This window comes from Zea mays, chromosome 8 (assembly GCF_902167145.1).
Source record: "Zea mays cultivar B73 chromosome 8, Zm-B73-REFERENCE-NAM-5.0, whole genome shotgun sequence".
In the NCBI taxonomy this organism is placed as follows: domain Eukaryota; kingdom Viridiplantae; phylum Streptophyta; class Magnoliopsida; order Poales; family Poaceae; genus Zea; species Zea mays.
In genome coordinates this window covers 112,472,656-112,491,064 of record NC_050103.1, presented here as the reverse complement: position 1 = coordinate 112,491,064, position 18,409 = coordinate 112,472,656, and the positions used below count along the sequence as shown (strand labels likewise).

Sequence of the window (18,409 nt, the reverse complement as noted above, 5' to 3'; positions counted from 1 at the left end):
AGAAATAATTATTGGTTTCATTCCAAGCAACCTTTGCACTTACATTATGCAAACTAGTTCAATTCTGCACTTTTATATTTGCTTTGGTTTGTGTTGGCATCAATCACCAAAAAGGAGGAGATTGAAAGGGAAATAGGCTTACACCTTTTCCTAATTGATTTTGGTGGTTAAATTGTCCAACACAAATAATTGAACTAACTAGTTTGCTCTAGACTATAAGTTTTACAGGTGCCAAAGGTTCACAATAAACCAATAAAAAGACCAAGAAAGGGTTCAAACAAAGAGAGCAAAAGACAACCAAAGAGTGCCCTGGTCTGGCGCACCGGACTGTCCGGTGCACCAGGGAACTCCACTCCGAACTGCTCACCTTTGGGAATTCTGGGAGCCGCTCCGCTATAATTCACCGGAGTGTCCGGTGTAGCACCGGACTGTCCGGTGTACCAGTGGAGCAACGACTACTTCGCGCCAACGGTCGTCTGCAGAGAGCAGTTAATGCACTACAGTGCGCGCAGAAGTCAGAGCAGAGCCAGAAGGCACACCGGACTGTCCGGTGGCCCAGAAGACAGAAGCTCCAATGGTCGAACCCTAACGGTCGGGTGATGTGGCTGGCGCACCGGACAATGTCCAGTGGTGCACCGGACTGTCCGGTGCGCCATGCGACGCAGCCTCCACCAAACGGCTAGTTTGGTGGTTGGGGCTATAAATACCCCCAACCACCCACCATTCATTGCATCCAAGTTTTCAGCCTTCACACCTCATACAAGAGCTATAGCATTCAATATAAGACACAAACAAGAGATCAAATCCTCTCCCAAGTCCAAAGACAATTCCAATCAAATAGTGACTAGTGAGAGAGAGATACTTGTGTTCATTTGAGCTCTTGCGCTTGGATTGCTTTTCTTCTTCCTTCTTTCTTGTGTTCAACTCAATTGTAACCAAGGCAAGGGACACCAATTGTGTGGTGGTCCTTGTGGGGACTTAGTGTCCCGTTTGATTGAGAAGAGAAGCTCACTCGGTCTAAGTGACCGTTTGAGAGAGGGAAAGGGTTGAAAGAGACCCGGTCTTTGTGACCACCTCAACGGGGAGTAGGTTTGCAAGAACCGAACATCGGTAAAACAAATCACCGTGTCATCTGCCTTATTTGCTTGTAATTTGTTTTCGCCCTCTCTTTCGGACTCGTTTATATTTCTAACGCTAACCCCCGCTCGTAGTTGTGCTTAAAGTTTGTAAATTTCAGATTCGCCCTATTCACCCCCCCTCTAGGCGACTTTCAGTTATCACCCAACAACTTACCTGAACCGAGGTACGCCCGCCAACCTAGGCCCTCAGCTCCTCAGGCCCTTCGGCCCTACGGTGGGCACTTGGAGCGGGACATCGGCCTTCTCCACCACCTCTGCCTCCTCCTCGCCTACGGGGTTAGGTCCCGGCTCGGCTGACACCCATGCCGCGGATAGGGACGCTGTCGCCCTAGGTGTGGGCACGTCCTCGTTCCTGGATGGGCCCACCGAGGTCGGCTCGGACCAAAGCCTGACCTCGAGGCTGAAGCCCAGCTGGACCTCCATCCCCTCCTCCTCCTCGTCGTCATCATCCTCAGTGATGGGAGAGGGCTCTAACGTCACCCCTCTCTCTCCTGCGTCTGGCTGTGCTTCTCCAACACGTCGTAGGCCACCCTTTTCTCGCGGGCCCGCTTCTTCTTTGTGTCCTTCCTCTTTTTTCCTTGGTGGCCAACCGACACGCCGTTCGACCGACCGCGTCCTCTGGGACCGGAGGGCGGGCGATTTGGTATCCTCGTAGCCCTGCAAATGGGTGGAAAAAGTAGAATGGGACAAAGAAGAAAGGATGGAAGCAGATGCAAAGCTCGAAACTTACCAGGGACACATAACCCTGGTTGGGGCGCATCGGGACGGGGAGGGTGTAATACGCCTTCCCCACTGTCCCCTTCACTCGCCGGAGGAGCTCGTCGGTGGAGAGGGTGGTCGAGGCCATTCAGGAACTCTCCACGGAGGCCTCAGGCGTCATTTTGTCTTGGCGAAGCCGACGCTTCGCCCACGACAACACCCTCCTACGGTGGAAGGTGGCGACAACCCTGGCTGCAGTGAGCCCCCGGTCATGGAGTCTCCGTAGAGCATCCAGTAGCAGCTGCAGCTGGGCTTGGTGCTCTCGCGGCGCGCCCCATCTCCAGTGTTCCCTCACCACGAAGACGACTCACTGGGTATACACAGGCAGCCGCTTGTCGTCGTTGCGGAGGTAGAACTAGCTGCTCTGCCACCCCTTGTTCGATGAGGTGATGGTGGCAGGGATGTAAAGTTGTGCTCGATCCGAGTGCAGCTGGAGCGTACAACCACCGGCCCTCACCATGTGGCGCACCTTCCTCACGTCCGTGGGGAGGGAGAATGTCTCCACACAGAAGAGGTGGAGCCACAAGTCCCAGTGGGGCTCGATCCCTAGATACCCCTTGCAGACCGCGCACGAAGATGGTTGCCTAGGCGATGGAGTTGGGGTTGAAGTTGTTGAGCTCCACCCGTAGTAATGGGGGAGCTCCCACATGAAGCAGCTTGCGGGCACCCCGAATCTCCGCTCATGGAAGGAGGTGAAGCTGACCACGTAGCCCACAGGCGGGGTCGGCTCTTGCTCGTCTCTCGGTGCAAACCACTCACGATGCGCCCCGTAGGAACGGGGGCATAGCAGTCCTCCGTCCACCAAGGCTTGCAGATCTTCGTACGTGACGGAGGAAATGGGCCACGTGTCGCGGGGGGGGGGGGGGGGAGAACACTGAGCTTCTCAGCCATAGCAACCGAGGAGGAAGACGAAGGAGGGCGCACATGCGTTTTTTTTCTTTCTGTGGCTAAGGAAGGCAAAGGTGAGGTAAGAAACGGGAGGATCCCATCTCGGTCACCGAGGGTTGGGCTGAGCCTCCCCAAGTCAAAACCGGGAGTGGGCTTTGTATCTTCGAATTTGACGCGCCGCAACGGACGACCTGTGGGTCATCACGTCTCATCACATTAATTCCCACCTACGGGTTGCATGTCCTGTCCGGATGACGCAAGGTAACGGGCGCCGCTTCGCCTCCCTGGGTAAGCGCATCAAAAGGTGTGCCACACTCTCTCCCCGTTTTCCATTCCTCCACAGGTAGCAGGAAGGGGACGCCCCCTCAGGGGTTCGAAGGGGGCTTGGGTACGTGATCGAGCCATCGGCCTTGGCCTCGGCTCTCAGCAGAAATCGGGCGGGCATAAGTCAACAACAAGTATAAGGGCCCGTTTGGTTCCTTTAGTCTAGGGACTAACTAAAGTTTAGTCCCTACCATGTTTGGGTCTAGGGACAAATTATTCAAAATGCATTAAATGGAGCAAAAGAGGACTAAAATACCCCTTAGCATTCTTCCGCCATTATCGCAACTGAAATAAAGGAGGGGCAAAAATTGGAATTTATATGGTTTATTTCCTTTTAGTCACCCCTTAAGGGTTGATTTGGTGACCGGGGATCCCGAGGGGAAGAAATCCTCTTGCTATTCAAAATTGAATTGCAAGGGGATTCCTCCCCCATGGATCCCCTAGGGATCCCTAATCACCAAATCAGCCCTAAGGGACTAGAGACAAACAGTTTAGTCCCATCGTTTGGCAATTTAGGAACTAAATAGGACTAAAATAGAGGGACCAATCTTTAGTCACTCAAACCAAATGAGGCCTAAGACTCATGCTCCCGTCCATACCGTTTACTGGGACTCGGCTTAACCTCCTCATTGTTCGTGACCAGCTCCGGTACTCCTATACCCCTCCTTGTGGCTATAAATAGGGCAGTCTACGACTTCAAGGGGGCAAGGCGGACACTTCACAGTTTTTACCACCACTATGATATTGACACTTATTTCAATTAACTCCTGTGAATTGGGATCCCTCTCTCTCTAGATGAACTTGTATTCCTTACAATAAGCACTTAGTTACAAGTAATATAAGTCTCACTCCTACTCTGCTGAAAGTAGTGACTTCTTTTGTCTGATCAGAATAAAGACTTGTGTAATCTTGCATTATCCCGTGTCAGGACACACAGTATTATTTCAATTGTTGGTAAGACCCTGGATCGACACATCGAAAGAAATAGAAATAGAAATTATGGTAACACCCTAATACATTCCCTCGCTCGCGGCCTTGTACAGCATACTGTCCTTGCGGCGCTGCTGGCTCCGCCGGGTGTTGGGTCAACGTTCTCCCGTCCCCCCGAGCGCAGTCTCGCGTGGTTCTCCCGTCCCCCGAGGCCCGAGCGTAGTCTCTCTCTTTTGCCGTGGTTCTCCAGTCCTCCCTCATCCGCTCTCTTTCTTTCTCTCGTGGCGAGTGGTAACGACGTCAGGTGCTCAGGTCTTGTTCAGGCCCTTCGCCGGCGACGAGCACACAGCAGTATGCCTAACCTTTCTCTTCCCCTAACTTAGGGTGGGACTAATTTGTAGTTACTCTATTTTATTCTATTTTAGTTCCTAAATTACCAAATATGTAACCTAAAATAGAGTTTTAGTTTCCACATTTAAAATTTAGAGACTAAAATAGAATAAAATAGAGGAACTAAAAATTAGTCTCTAGAAACTAAACACCCCATAACTGTTTGTATTCGAATAGGGTGTTATTACACAGTATACATGTAGTATTACTCCTACTAAATCTGATTTTTTTGCCAGAAATCATGGAGAAAATAAAGTTAATCTTTTTAGATGCATATCTGGTGTTCATGTATTTTTTTACTTATTTTGAGTTGTCGTTAGGTTTACTTGAAAATTTGCACATAATGAAAGAACAAAGAAACAAGTTGGAGTGGATAACAGAGCCAACTGAACTTTTTTCCCTCTCTTCGAAATTGATAGTCATTTCTATTATAGTCTCCTATATTGTTGTTTGAAGCCAACTTCAAACCAAGTTTAATGATCTGAGACAAAACTGAATTTCATTCAAATTCTGCTACTTTTGATTTTGAAAGAAAAACAAGGGCAACTGGAACATATTTTTGTAACAAACCACCGGGTTTATTGTCCAGCCCTCAGATTTGTGCTTGAAAGGAAATTATCTGCCTCTTTTTTATGTCTACCATTTAACTTTTGCATTATCTGCTAGTTTAGTTACTAGTTAGCAAATAATTGATAGTGACATTGTTTATGGAATGGACTGAATTGTTCCTTATAATTCATATGTGTTACATGCAGAATGGATACAGGAGCTCAAGCTATGTTCATCATCAGTCTTGTGCTCTGGTGTACTACAAGCTTTGCCTTGGATGATGCTGGTGCGTAATGATTTATTGTATGCAAACCTGTGTAGGGCGAGTATTACATCTCTAGTAATTTTGTTTTATTCAATTTTCTCAGAATAAAGTTTTGATCATGTGATAAAGGTCTAGTATTCTATTTTTTAGGGTTTTAAAAAGAAAACAGTGCAACATCAGTACTGAATATTAACTTAGGCCCCTATTTCAGATGCAAATAGACAAGAAAAATTAAGAAATGTGTACATTTATAGTTTTTATTACTATCCTGGTGCAGTTCTATCTTTTTCTGGCCTCAGATGAACTTGAAGGCTCTGATGAAACATAGTAGATTGTCTCCCTTATCTGTTCTGCGTTCTCAACTTTATGGTTTTGCATTGTTTATGCATATTTGAAAAGGAATCGGAAGATGGCAATTTTCATCATATACTACGAAAATCCTAGCTGGTAATTTACATATTTATATTTTTTTCTCGAACGCGCAGGAGAGCTGCACATCATTATATTAAGAAGAAAAAGTGTTAGGCCGCAAATGGACCAATACAAGAAAGCCGTTTTACGGCGGCCAAAAACACAAAAACATAAAAGAACCCATTAAGCCTAAACCACTCAACCCACTACTACAACACAGGCTAGTGAGCAACCAGCCCCGGCACAGGAGCAGTAAGGAGAGACCCCTGCCCCCTGCCATCATCCAGAGCTCCCCTTCTTGCTCAGCCTTGGAAAGAGCTTTCTCCATATTAGGCCTCTTGTCAAAGACCCATTGGTTCCGATGCTTCCAAATGGTCCAGGCTCCTAATATGATCAGAGAGTTCAAACCTTGAGCGGCAACTCCGTTGACCTGATTAGCAGCCCTTTTCCACCAGCCTAATCAATCAGCATCCCCCAGCTGCAGAGCAAGGAACTAGAGGTCAACTTTCTCGAGAAACCTGGACTAGAAACTCCTAGCAAAGACACATGCAACTAGAAGATGGTCGACGGATTCCTGTTCCTGGTCACATAGAAGACAACGCTCCAGATGATCCATCCCTCTTTTTTCCAAATGATCCGCAGTCCAACACTTTCGGAGGGCTGTTAGCCACATAAAAATTTTATACTTTGGCGGTGCCCAGCTCTTCTAGATCAGTTCAAAAGGCTCAAACGGAATCGAACCAAAAAAGAGACACTCATAAGACCGCCTTAGCTGAGTACTGACCACTAGAGACCAATCTGAAATTGAGCTTATTGTCAAGGGCCTCAGCGCCCAAGAGAGTAGGACCTCGACTACGTAGTTCGTAGTCTCGGCGGGTAGGAGCGCTAGGGTTTTTGCCTAGCTGCTCAATGGTGAATAAGCTGAGATTAAGAGTAGAGAGAAAGATAGGAGATAGGTGTTTATTTTCTGCCCCTAAAGGGTGCCGATTACATGGCTTATATAGGCCCGTGGCCTCCTAACAAAAAGGAACAAACTCTTTAACAAAAGGAAACAACATGCCTGCATGCCTAAATCCTTGCCTAGCTACTTGGTGCTGCCGGCGGCTGCTCCTGGACGCGCGGGCGACGTTGGTACCGGGTGCCCCACATGACACTTATCATCCCTTAAATTCCAAAACTCAGTAACTGAATCTTAAGCAACTGCTTTGTTTGGGTATTAGTGAGCAATAATACATTACCCACATTGGTTTCACTGTGCTTTTTATTCTGTTGTAATACATTCTATATCTCTGATATTCATCTTTTTTTCAAAGTATCTTGTCATTTCTCACTGATTTTCTCTCATTCTAGCTGCTACAAGGATTCCAATTGTGGGCACATTACCTCTGTCAATGAAAGAAAATCCGCAATTATGCCAACTTTGTGAGGAGTTTGCATCAGAGGCCCTCTTCTATTTAAATGAAAATGAGACCCAGACTGAAATCATTGATACACTACACCAAGCTTGTTCAAAGTTTGGCTCTTTTAAGCTGGAGGTATTGTTGTTTTACTTTCAATATTTTTCATGCTTCAATATTTGTGCTGTATCCTAAAAGCTGACATTTCATATGTAATATATGATTCTACATGGACTCCTGACAGTGCACGAGGTTGGTGGATTATTATGTCCCTCTTTTCTTCACAAAAATTGCTTCATTAAGCCCTGAAGAATTTTGTGCATCAGCAAGTTTTTGTGGGGGGGTAACATTCATTCGTCTTCCAAGACATGAAGATACTTGCACCCTTTGCCATGAGGTTGTCGATGAGGTTGTTACTAATCTTGAAGATCCAGGCATGGAGGTATTTGCCTGTTACACTATCATCATTTCATTTTATGCTACACAATTCTTGTATGGTTTGTGCCTATTTTTTATGTTGTGTTCTTTGATTGTAATGATTCAAGTTACCTTTTCTCTGAATTTTTGGTAATTTTTTGTAGTCCGAACTTTCTAGTGTTGTTATTAATTCATTATCCATCTTTAAATAGCCTATCAGATCATGTTGGAATATGTCAAAATTATAGAACGATGATATACATCAGAAAAATTCTTTCAAAACTCCGGAAATGATGATGGGACAAAATTTGGTTGTTGGGACTACATCACCTGTTTGGTTTATCGAGACACAACTTTTGGAGGATTGTTGGTACTCCTCAATCCTGTCTATGAATTTGCACTTGTAACTTGTGCAGATCTGGTGCACTACGGTTATCTAGTAATATGTCTGTGCTGTATCATGTCAAGTCCAAAGTTTCTCCATGGATATTAAATTGACCCCAATTTTCCATTATTCTCATGCAGTTCCTCACGGTTAGTTGCCAGTGAGTTTGCTATGATATTGCTTCTATATGCGGGATCTAACTCATTACCTTTACTGGGGGTATAACTCATTAGGCCTTGTTCGATTATTCCTATCACATGTGGATTGGATGAGATTGGAAAAAAATTATGAATTTTTTTGACTTTTTGGGATTTAAACCCACTCAATCCCACTCAACCCACATGGATTGAGAGCAAAACGAACAAGCTCTTAGCTGGACAAAATGGGAACATATGTATAGTTTGGGCATATGCTTTTCAGGTCAAAATTGCATGGGGATCACTGACCATTCTAATTTGCTCATTTTTCTTTCATCCATGTGAATCATTCTATGTTGATTGCCATGGATCATTCTCTCAGTTTAATTGCTTTGAATGCTAGTCAATTGGACTGGCATGTTCATTGAAAGTCGCCTAGAGGGGGGTGAATAGACGTAATCTGAAATTTATAACTTTAAACACACACTACAAGCCGGGGTTAGCGTTAGAATTAAATTTAAGTCCCTAACTTGATTTCTTTCTTAGTTCGTGTTGAACCTTATGCACCTGTAATACATGAATTTTAGAGCAAACTAGTTAGTCCATATGTTTGTGTTGATTATCAGCCACCAAAATTAGTTATAGGAAATGGTTAACCCAATTTCCCTTTCATTCATGCATGGTTAGAGTTTGGTCTCAATAACTGCAATATAGGATGACCTGGTTTGTGAATTAAACTCATTATATGTTGCCTGGGCCAACATTCCAATTTAAGATCTGGTGAATATACTTCAAAATAAATTGACCTGTTGCTTACCTTTTCTCAACAAATCGATCAAGTGAGAACTATCCAGTCTGTACTTTGGCAGCTGAACTTGCATATGACTTTCTGACCATGTTCAGCAAGTTGCATTTGACTTATATGTGGCATGCTTTCATTTTCCTTGTGTATGGTGGGAGTGTATCTGATATTTGCTCAATCAAGCAACCACAATATTTTATCAAATTGGTTCAACCCACCCTCCTAAGATATCTTGGGTGTATGGTGTCTCTTTCCTATGCCGAGTTATGGTGTTTTATTTTTCATTTGGCTTGCTGCCCATAATAGATGCTGGACGGCTGTTCGATTAGCTAAAAGAGGCCTAAACCACCCTGAGAAATGTACATGTGACCAAGTTGCAGAAACTGTAGATCATCTTCTGGTGGTTTGCTCCTTCTCAAGAATCTTTTGGTATCAGCTTCTTCGGAAATTTGGGCTGCATTCCCTTGCCCCTCAGTCGGCTGCCACCTCCTTCCTAAGTTGGTGGGAGGAAGTTCAGATATGGTTTCGGGTCTTACAAGAAAAGGCCTTGACCCCCTTATCATCTTGGGTGCTTGGACTATTTGGAACCATCGGAATAGATGTGTCTTCGATGGATTGACTCCATGCCTCACCTCTATCCTTGCTTTGGCAGATAGAAGTCGTTGGGAAACAGCTGGGTGAAGGGCCTATATTCTATGGCTGCCTCTCCAGCTGCTCCCTAGGGTGGTTTGTTGGTTTTTGTATGATGAATGTTTTCTTGTATGCTATCTACTGGCCCTACGGGGGCCTTATGATGTATGGTCTACTTTAGACCTTTTACTCTATCTTCTTAATATATATATAAAGGGGCGCAGTTTTCCTGCGCGTTTTCGAGGAAAAAGAGTTATGGTGTTTTACAACATTTTTTGTTAAATACCAATTTCTGATCTTTTGGGAAACTGTGAAAGCATTGGCATATTGTGACTGTGACATACCTGATTGTTTTGAACTACGGTTTCTGGCTAAACAATACTGAGGTTTCCTTGACAGCGGTATTTTGTGCTGTATTACCCGATGGCAGATATAATATTTCGTAAATAACCCGTTGACCCTGTCTATCCCTACAACTTTCTTTCTATGTTGATTCCCTGTACAGTAGGGTTCTACTGTTTTCCCTGTAAAAATAAAATATTGATATTTCAACAGCAGATGCGATATGGAGTTTTGTTAATTTTTGGCTGTTAGATCCATATGTCATACTACTTTCTTATTTTTAACGATTAGCAGATTTTGGCCAATTTTTTCCCCAAAAAACAAAGCCTTATGCCATGATGCTGTTTACTGTTGACAGCTTAAGATAATTGAGATACTTCTGAAAGGATGCAATAATGCAGAGGATTATGTACAAAAGGTAAAGCTTACAATTGAGGTAAATGTACTACTATTATTAATGATTTATAATCATTTCTGAACCATGCCACTTCTCCAAATCAGTGCAAGAGGTTGATAATCCAAAATGCACCTATCATAATGGAGAATATTAAGAAGTTCCTCGAGAAGAGAGATTTTTGCAATTCTATCCATGTCTGTGGAAGTAAATCCGTTCGCGCTGGATCACAAGTCCTCAGAAGCCTTTCTTCAGCCTGAAGCCCTGAACTTGCACGGATTGTTATGATCATGCAACAGATATTAGTGTAAAAACAAGTCCAGGCGCCGCTATGTGAGTCCCGTGTGACATCGACTGTACAGATTTGGCTGTGTACATGTTAAAGGAAAACACAACTGAGGCACAAACCTCTTCTGTTTACGGGTCATGAGCAGGGTGTGTATTTGAACTGTATATCATTATACCTTGGATTGGATGTCATGTTGCTCTATATTTATACGTAACCGAGTTTTGTAACTTTGGAGAAGTAATGTATATGATGCCAAAGCTTGATCTTCCATGAATTTATGCGTCTAGAGCTTCATGAATTTATTTATAATCAGAGGGTGTTAGACAAAACTGATTGTTAGGGGGATCTGATAAAACATCTTGGGATGGATTCTTAAGACTCTGAAATGTGTCTATAACTCTACGCCCTCCCATAAAAAAATGGGCCTCAATGGATCTGTTCGAGAAAAAAAAAGAGCAGGCAAAGAAGGCCTAACCAAATCCAAGACATGTTTTCAGAACTTACATTACATACAGTGGGATTCAACGAAAGAAAAAGCTGAATATATATGATGTCCTAATGCTAGCTGTAATAAAAAAAAACGGGCTGCTACCAACTGAAATTTAGAGAACAAACATAGGTCACCTGTAATAAGGCTATCTCTGTTAGAGCAACTTCAGTAGTTCTCTAAAAGACTTCCTAAATCAATAATTTAGGTAGTTAACATGAAAACTATTCTCCAACAGTTCTCTAAATAAACTTTCTAAATTTAACAACTTGTCATCTAACCTCATTTTCTCTCTACATTTGGCAACCATTTAACAACTCCCTAAACAAAAATGTTGACTGCATTATATAGTTTTTGTGACTTATTTTTTATGTGGATAAATACAAAACAAAATTACAACCTATATTTAGAGAACTATTGGAGAACTCACATTTTTTTACTCCAAAAGCCATTTAGCAACTTCTTAAATATGTGATTTAGAGAGCTAAAATTTACATAACTATTGGAGTTGCTCTTAGATCCCATATCATATCTTTTATTTCAAACTTAACTTTATAAACAGTGTAATCTACAGTTCTACGTCCTGTATTTTACATTATCTGTTGGAGACATTCCAACACTACACTACTTTAACCATGCAATACCGCGGATCATGGTCAACCAAAATCCCCAGCTCAGTTCCAAGTCCCCCAACTGCAAAACAAAATATAACTTATAAAATGTCATCTAGACTTGTAGAGCAACGCCGTTAGGTGGGGAGGGGAAAAAACTCAGAAGTGGCAGGCAGTGATAAAAACATACTACTAGCTATCATGATAAGGAAATCCGAAACAACGACTCTCAAGTGTATGTATGTCCTCGTCCCCAAAGCAAGCAAGTGGAGGGCGTCACATTCTAGACTTTGTATACTGAAGTGTATGCATAATCGTCACTCGGAAGCAGGAACCTGCACACATTCTTTCTAGACTTTGTATACTGTGTCAAAATCAAAGATATCCGGGCGTCAATGCCGACGACGGTCGACGGACTTCTGTCCCAACATCTGCTCCTCCTCCGACGAGCAGCAGTTCAGGTTTGATTTGGTTACCAGAGATCACAGCGAATTAATGAAAAGAAATCTCTTTGCTATTCAATTTTGAATAGTAAGCAGATTTCTCTCTCATATATATATCCTCTCGTAATCCACCTATCCTGAGGAAGGTGGATGGACGGGGACGGGGCTGGCGCTGGCACGTGAAATTGACAAAAAAAAAAACAATTCCGTTGCCGAGATTTTGTTTAGCTATCATATGTATGCTTAATTGTTGGAAGTCTTGGTCAGGTAAGTTTCCTAACCACACCATGAAATCCAATACACCACTACATATTTCTTGTTCTGTGTACTCGCTCAATAAACTATAATGTGAAATACATATTTCTTGTTATGCGCGTAATCGTTCAATAAACTATATTGTGAGAAACTGAGAATGTATATTAAATTTCTAGGCATTACCTGGGGACGAGTTTGTCGCCCCCTTCACCTAGGCGGGTTGGGTATTTCTAGCCTAAGTGAGCTTTGTTGGGCGTTGCGTATGTGCTGGCTGTGGCTTTAAAAAACCGATCAGGATCGCCCTTGGTCTTCTTTGCCCATCCAAGTTCCTAAAAAGGCCCGAGATTTCTTCACTGTGGTGCTGATTTCAGAGGTGGGAAATGGATCTAACACCTTGTTCTGGTCTGATAAATGGTTGAATGGTCAGAGGTTAGCTGATATTGCTCCATGACTGGTTGAAATTGTTCCCAAGAAATTTGCTAAGAAGAGAACAGTCCAGGAGGCTCTATCAAATAGGGATGGGATCTCTGATATCTGGGTCGCCTTGTCTATACGGGCTCTGGTTGATTAACTACAGCTGCGGGAGCTTTTGGAAGACTTTCATTTGCAGCCGGAAGTGGAGGATAAATACATGTTTAGCATTGCTGCCAATGGTGTTTATTCTGCTAAGGCTGCATATGAGGGTTTTTTTGTCGGTTCAGTTGACTTTGCTAATCATGAAAGAATATGGAACACCTAGGAGCCCCCAGGTGCTGTTTCGTTCTTTGGTTAGCGGCACATAGAAAATGTTGGACATCTGACAGACTTGCTAAAAGAAATCTAGAGCACCTAGAAAGATGCCCTATTTGTGATCAAGAAGAGGAAACCATTGATCATGTGTTGGTTGGTTGCATTTTCACAAGGGAATTTTGGTTTTATGGTTAAGAAGGTTTTGTTTGCAGACTTTTGCTCCTCGCCCGGGTCATACCTCCTTTATGGCTTGGTGGGAACAAGTTAGTGGAGCTGCATGTGGGTTACTATAGCAAGGTCTTAATTCTCTAGTAACATTGGGAGCCTGGATGATTCGAAATCACAGGAATAGATATGTCTTCGACAAATTGGCTCCCATCTTGGTTGTGGTTCTTAGACTAGCAAGGAAAGAGTGCAAGATGTGGGAGATGGCCGAGGCTAAAAGGCCTTATCTTACTTTCAGTCGTATTTAAGTCCTAAGTGCTGCTAGTCGGTTAGTGGTGGTAGACACTTAACTTGTTTATGGATCCGTTTCTTTTCTGTGTTTTAGGCATCCTTAATGGGGCCTTGTAACTCTTGCTAGTTTGGTCTCTGGGACCTTTCTTCTTAATATAAAGATGTGTAGTTCTCTGCGCATTCGAGATTTTTTTTCTAGGCATCACTACCCAACTGCAAAACAGCAATACTTTGATATGTTATAAGTGGAGTATACATATAAGAGGAAATATTTGATGTACACATAATAAAATTGAATAAACAACCAATGGTTGGACCCCACAAAAGGCTTTAAGCTCTCCACAATAGAACGTGTAAAATAGAGGATTTATATTGTAGATTATACTTAAACACGGCCTAACGACACCTTATGCTATCATGAACAGTAGAAAGGAATATTTCTTTGAACTACCTCATGTTCACATATAAAAGGGGCGTGGCTCTGCTTCACACTAGAGCAACTCTGTTCCAAAACTCTAGGGTAGAGCAGGTCTACTCCGGAGTTTAGGTTTCTTTCTATAACCAGTGACAATGACGGGTAAATAAATCCAAACTCTAGTTTAGGTTGTCTCGTAAGGATTTCGGGGTAGCAAAAGAGGTACTCCAAAAATTTATACTTCAGCTCTCAAAACTCTATAGAGTTTGCAACTCTAGAGTTATGTTATTTGGTTGTTTCTGTCCATATGTCCCTTAAGTTTTGTTCTAAAGCTATGTCAAACACCCCCATGGTGTACAATTTGGCAACACTATTGACTATAATGTGAAGTTATGAACTCATTTGGTACTGGCAGTCAATGATAAGTCAATGATGACGATTTTGTGCAGTGCAGCAGCGCGTAGATTGGGGCTCCCCCATGTACAAATTGTAAGCATCAATCTAGAATTGATCGTACTGACAATAATCAGTAAAAAGTCGGCACCAGGTAGCATCCAGAAATAGAAAAGAATAATAAATTCACCGGATTTCATTTGACATGACAGTAAAAGGAGGCAATAATAGATTCATTAAACACACATTTGCTATTTGCTTATGATTCATCGACGGTCAAGATCGGCCACACAACACAACTATCCCAAAAGAGAATGCATCCACCTGCATGTGAAGTACTGGATAGTACATATATAATGATGAAGTCTCAAATGGTCATGGACACCTTAACCCTAGATTAGGGTACACATATTTATATTTATATGAAGAGTATATGGATAATAAAAATATAGTGGCCATACTTCAGGTGAACATGCTAGGAAAAAAAATCTAAACCCATTTCTATAAAGCTGGAACAAACATGGCTCACAAATGGATGCACCATTCTAGAGAACACTAACTAGACATCCAATAATTTCACAATTCTCATGCATTTTCAGTGTATTATAGACCGCAAAAGTTTTTCTTCATTTTGTACGTAGCATAAGTTAAGGAACCCAAAGTTTTATGTTTTTCGGAGGTAGTTTGCTATTATGGGTTATTTAAATAAATTTCTGCTTGACAATATAAAGTAACTACATGTTGAACTAGAGCTACTCTAAAATGACTAGAAATTAAATGGTAGCAAATTTCTAAACAGGGTCACATGGTCCAGTGAACCAATTTTGGTGGAGGTGGATGGAATATTATATTATTTTGAAGGGATAGTTCAACATTCTTTCTCTGTTTCAACATAAAATAAATGTAATAATAACAAAATAGGTCAGAAAAATACAAGATTCTATGTAGGGCCATACTTTTGGTCCACAGGCTTGCCAAAAATCTAATATTAAGTTTGGGGCCATACTTTAAGGGTTATGAGAGAGTTAATGGTCACAACATTTACTAGTGTTTGTGCCACTAGCATCCTGCAGTGAAGACCAACATCATTGTCAGTTATGGGTTATAACCAACAATGATGGCCTCGCGTCATTGTAAAGGGCTGTTTGGTTTGATTAGTCCCTCTACTTTAGTCTCATTTAGTCACTAAATTATCAAACAGTGAGACTAAAATAGATACTAAATTGTTTTAGTCTCTAATCCCTCAAGGAATGACTAAAAGGGACTAAATCATATAAATTTCATTTTTTGCTCCTCCTTTATTTAATTGCACTAATAGCGGGACAATTCTAATGGGTATTTTGGTCCTCTTATGATTCATTTAATGCGCTTTGAATACTTTTAGTCCCTAAAACAAAACAGGGTAGGGACTAAACTTTAGCCCCTAGATAAAAGGAATCAAACATGCCCTTAGTTGTACATGGAAACTACAGCGATATACTAGTATCACTATTGGTTTTAACTACAACCAACAATGATGGCTCATCCCATATACGATTTTTTGAGTTCCAGTTTACAGGTGCATTGGTACCAGGCCCCAACATTATCCTTGATGCCACCATCATACACACCACCATGACAAGAGCCCTATCCATCGTCCTATCAATTTTCATCATTTTTTGAACTTGTACTGAATTCACGTGTTTTGTAAAAAAAAATCCAAAACAATAATTTTTTTAATTAGGGGAACACTCCCACCAAACACAACCATCACCAATGCCCTATCCATCATCCTATCCATTTTCATCATTTTTTTGAACTTGAACTGAATTCACTTGTTTTGTGATCGGTGAGATTCGAACTCGTAACCTCTCTCACGCGCAATCTCCTCTACCAATACATCACTATATCACTAATGTCTATATTACGTTTTTCTTCCCCATGTATTATAACAAACTGAAAGTAAATAAATTATTTGAGACACTAAAATAATTCAAATGAAAATATTTTCAACTATAAAGTTGTATAACTTTTCAAGATCTACAACTTTCATATTGATAGTTTCTTCATTCGATGTCGTTTAAAAAAATTTGAATTTCAAATTTGAAAACTTCAAACATATTTTTCTATGACAAGATGATTTCAAATAAATAAATATCAATTATAAAGTTTCGTAACATTTGAAGACCTACAACTTTTATGTTGGTGGTTTTTCCATCCGAGGTCATTTGAAAAATTCGAATTTTAAATTTCAAACAAAGTTTTGTATGACAAGATGATTTCAAACAAAAATGTTGTCAACTACAAAGTTTCATAACTTTTTAAGATCTACAACTTTCATTTTGATGGGTTTTTTCATTTTGAGGTCATTTTAAAAATTCTAATTTTAAATTTTTAAAAGACATAGTTTTCGTTGACAAGATGACTTAAATAAAAAACGTTGCCAACTATAAAATTCTATAACTTATAATGATCTACAAAGTTTATATTTGGTTGTTTGGTCATTTATTCGTCTCATATGTTGGTTCTAACACTATTCACAAATTTTATACATCTCTTGTGTAGTTTTATAAACTACGAGAGATATAGTTTTTATAAATAAATTTACTTTTATTTTGTCATATGAACAATTGACCAAAATATAAATTGTATATATTGATGAGTTATATAAATTTATAGGTGAAAACTTTTTCAATTGAATTAATTTACTGCTTCAAAATGCGATTTTTAAATTATCTTTACTTGGTGTTGAAAAAACACTAGGTAAAAAAGCTCTTTGCCGAGTGTCAAAAAAAACTCTCGGCAAAGAAACTCTTTGCCGAGTGTCGGCACAGAAAAATTTTGCCGAGTGTTTTTTTACCAATTGGTTTTTTTTGTGCCTGATAAAAACACTCGACAAATTATTTGGCACTCGACAAAAAACAGATTTCGGTAGGGACTATGAATCAATCAATCCCAGATCTTTGTCTCGCTGATTATACACAAATGATTATGCGATAGAAAGCCGCGGGTATGTGGATATATTACAGAACATCTTAGTGTAACTTAGACCGTGTTCTAAACCTTAGCAACTAATTGCTAAAACTGGCTAATAACATATTAGCTGATTAACAATTAACTCTAGAGGTTTAGAAGGAACATGGTCTTAGTACAGTACTATTTACATAATGTCGATGAGATGATGCAACCTGCAGATTCTTGAGCAGTACGTGTCTACGTGATCAAGCAGTGGACATGGACTCGGAGCCATAGCCGCCGCCGCCTTCGATGTCAACTTCGTCAACCCCTTGCGTGGAACAGGTCATTGCAGAGCTCGCCATAGAAGGACCACACCAGCTCGATGAAGACTGGTGACCTGAGCCGCTCCCAGCATTGCAGGAGCTCCTCGACGTCCTTCAGGTCCCTCGCTTTCCCCTCCTCCACCAGCATCTCCATCAGATAGCTCTCGAAGCTCCGGCACGCCTCCTCCTCCTCCTCCTCCTTCTCTTTGTCTTCGTCCTCTCCGCCTCCCCTAGCAGCTATCCTCTCCGACCGCAGCCGCGCCACCACCTTCATGTACGCTGGCGTCTCTGTGGACGACACCGGTGCGACTGCGATGACCGGAGTCTCGTGCACCACTGTTTGCGGTGCGGGTGCCGGTGCTGCTCTACGCGCGGCCTCGCCTTCGGCTGTAGAGGTCGCCGGCGCGGTCGACATCGGGACGAGCGGCCAGAAGACAGCGCGCACCGACCGGAACGTCCTGTGGCGGCGACGGCGGCGCGGGCTCATCCTGGTCGCTGCCTTCCGGAGGCTACGGAAGCGGAAGGCCCTGATGGAGAGGTTAGCCGGCGCCGGGACGCGGAACAGCCGCGTGAGTGCACGCCGGCATGGCGCGAGGATGCCGCACGTCACGCAGGAAGGCGATTTGTTATGAGACGAGGAAACCCGCATCACTACTGGAAAGTGATGGGCGCGCAGCATCAAACTGTTGATTTGGAACGGCACCGCATGATTTGAGCTGCATGCGTAAATATATATATATATATATATATATATGGTTGACTCATTGACTGCGTGCGTAGCTCCTCGTCGTTGCAGCGATGTGGTGTGCACGAACGTACGAATATATATAGCATTATATGTCATATGAACTGGGACACGTACTGGGTAGCATTATTATGTGCCATAAGAATGGGGTGCCACTAAGTAGTCGT

The 18,409-nt window shown here is 42.2% G+C and overlaps 2 protein-coding genes across 2 annotated transcripts; one reads left to right on the top strand and one right to left on the bottom strand.

Annotated features, from left to right (window-relative positions):
* The first annotated feature begins 4,095 nt into the window (after positions 1–4,095).
* On the top strand, positions 4,096–10,722 carry LOC100283638 (saposin-like type B, region 1 family protein). Its single transcript, NM_001156539.2, has 6 exons — positions 4,096–4,391; positions 5,186–5,265; positions 7,006–7,190; positions 7,297–7,494; positions 10,124–10,183; positions 10,267–10,722. Exons 2-6 carry the CDS (start codon positions 5,187–5,189, stop codon positions 10,417–10,419), a joined length of 675 nt encoding a protein of 224 aa, NP_001150011.2. The 5' UTR covers positions 4,096–4,391; position 5,186; the 3' UTR covers positions 10,420–10,722.
* A 6,420-nt stretch (positions 10,723–17,142) lies between these two features.
* Positions 17,143–18,199, bottom strand: LOC103637187 (Transcription repressor OFP17). Its single transcript, XM_008659438.2, has one exon. It carries the CDS (start codon positions 18,174–18,176, stop codon positions 17,496–17,498), a length of 681 nt encoding a protein of 226 aa, XP_008657660.2. The 5' UTR covers positions 18,177–18,199; the 3' UTR covers positions 17,143–17,495.
* Between the last annotated feature and the right edge of the window lie 210 nt (positions 18,200–18,409).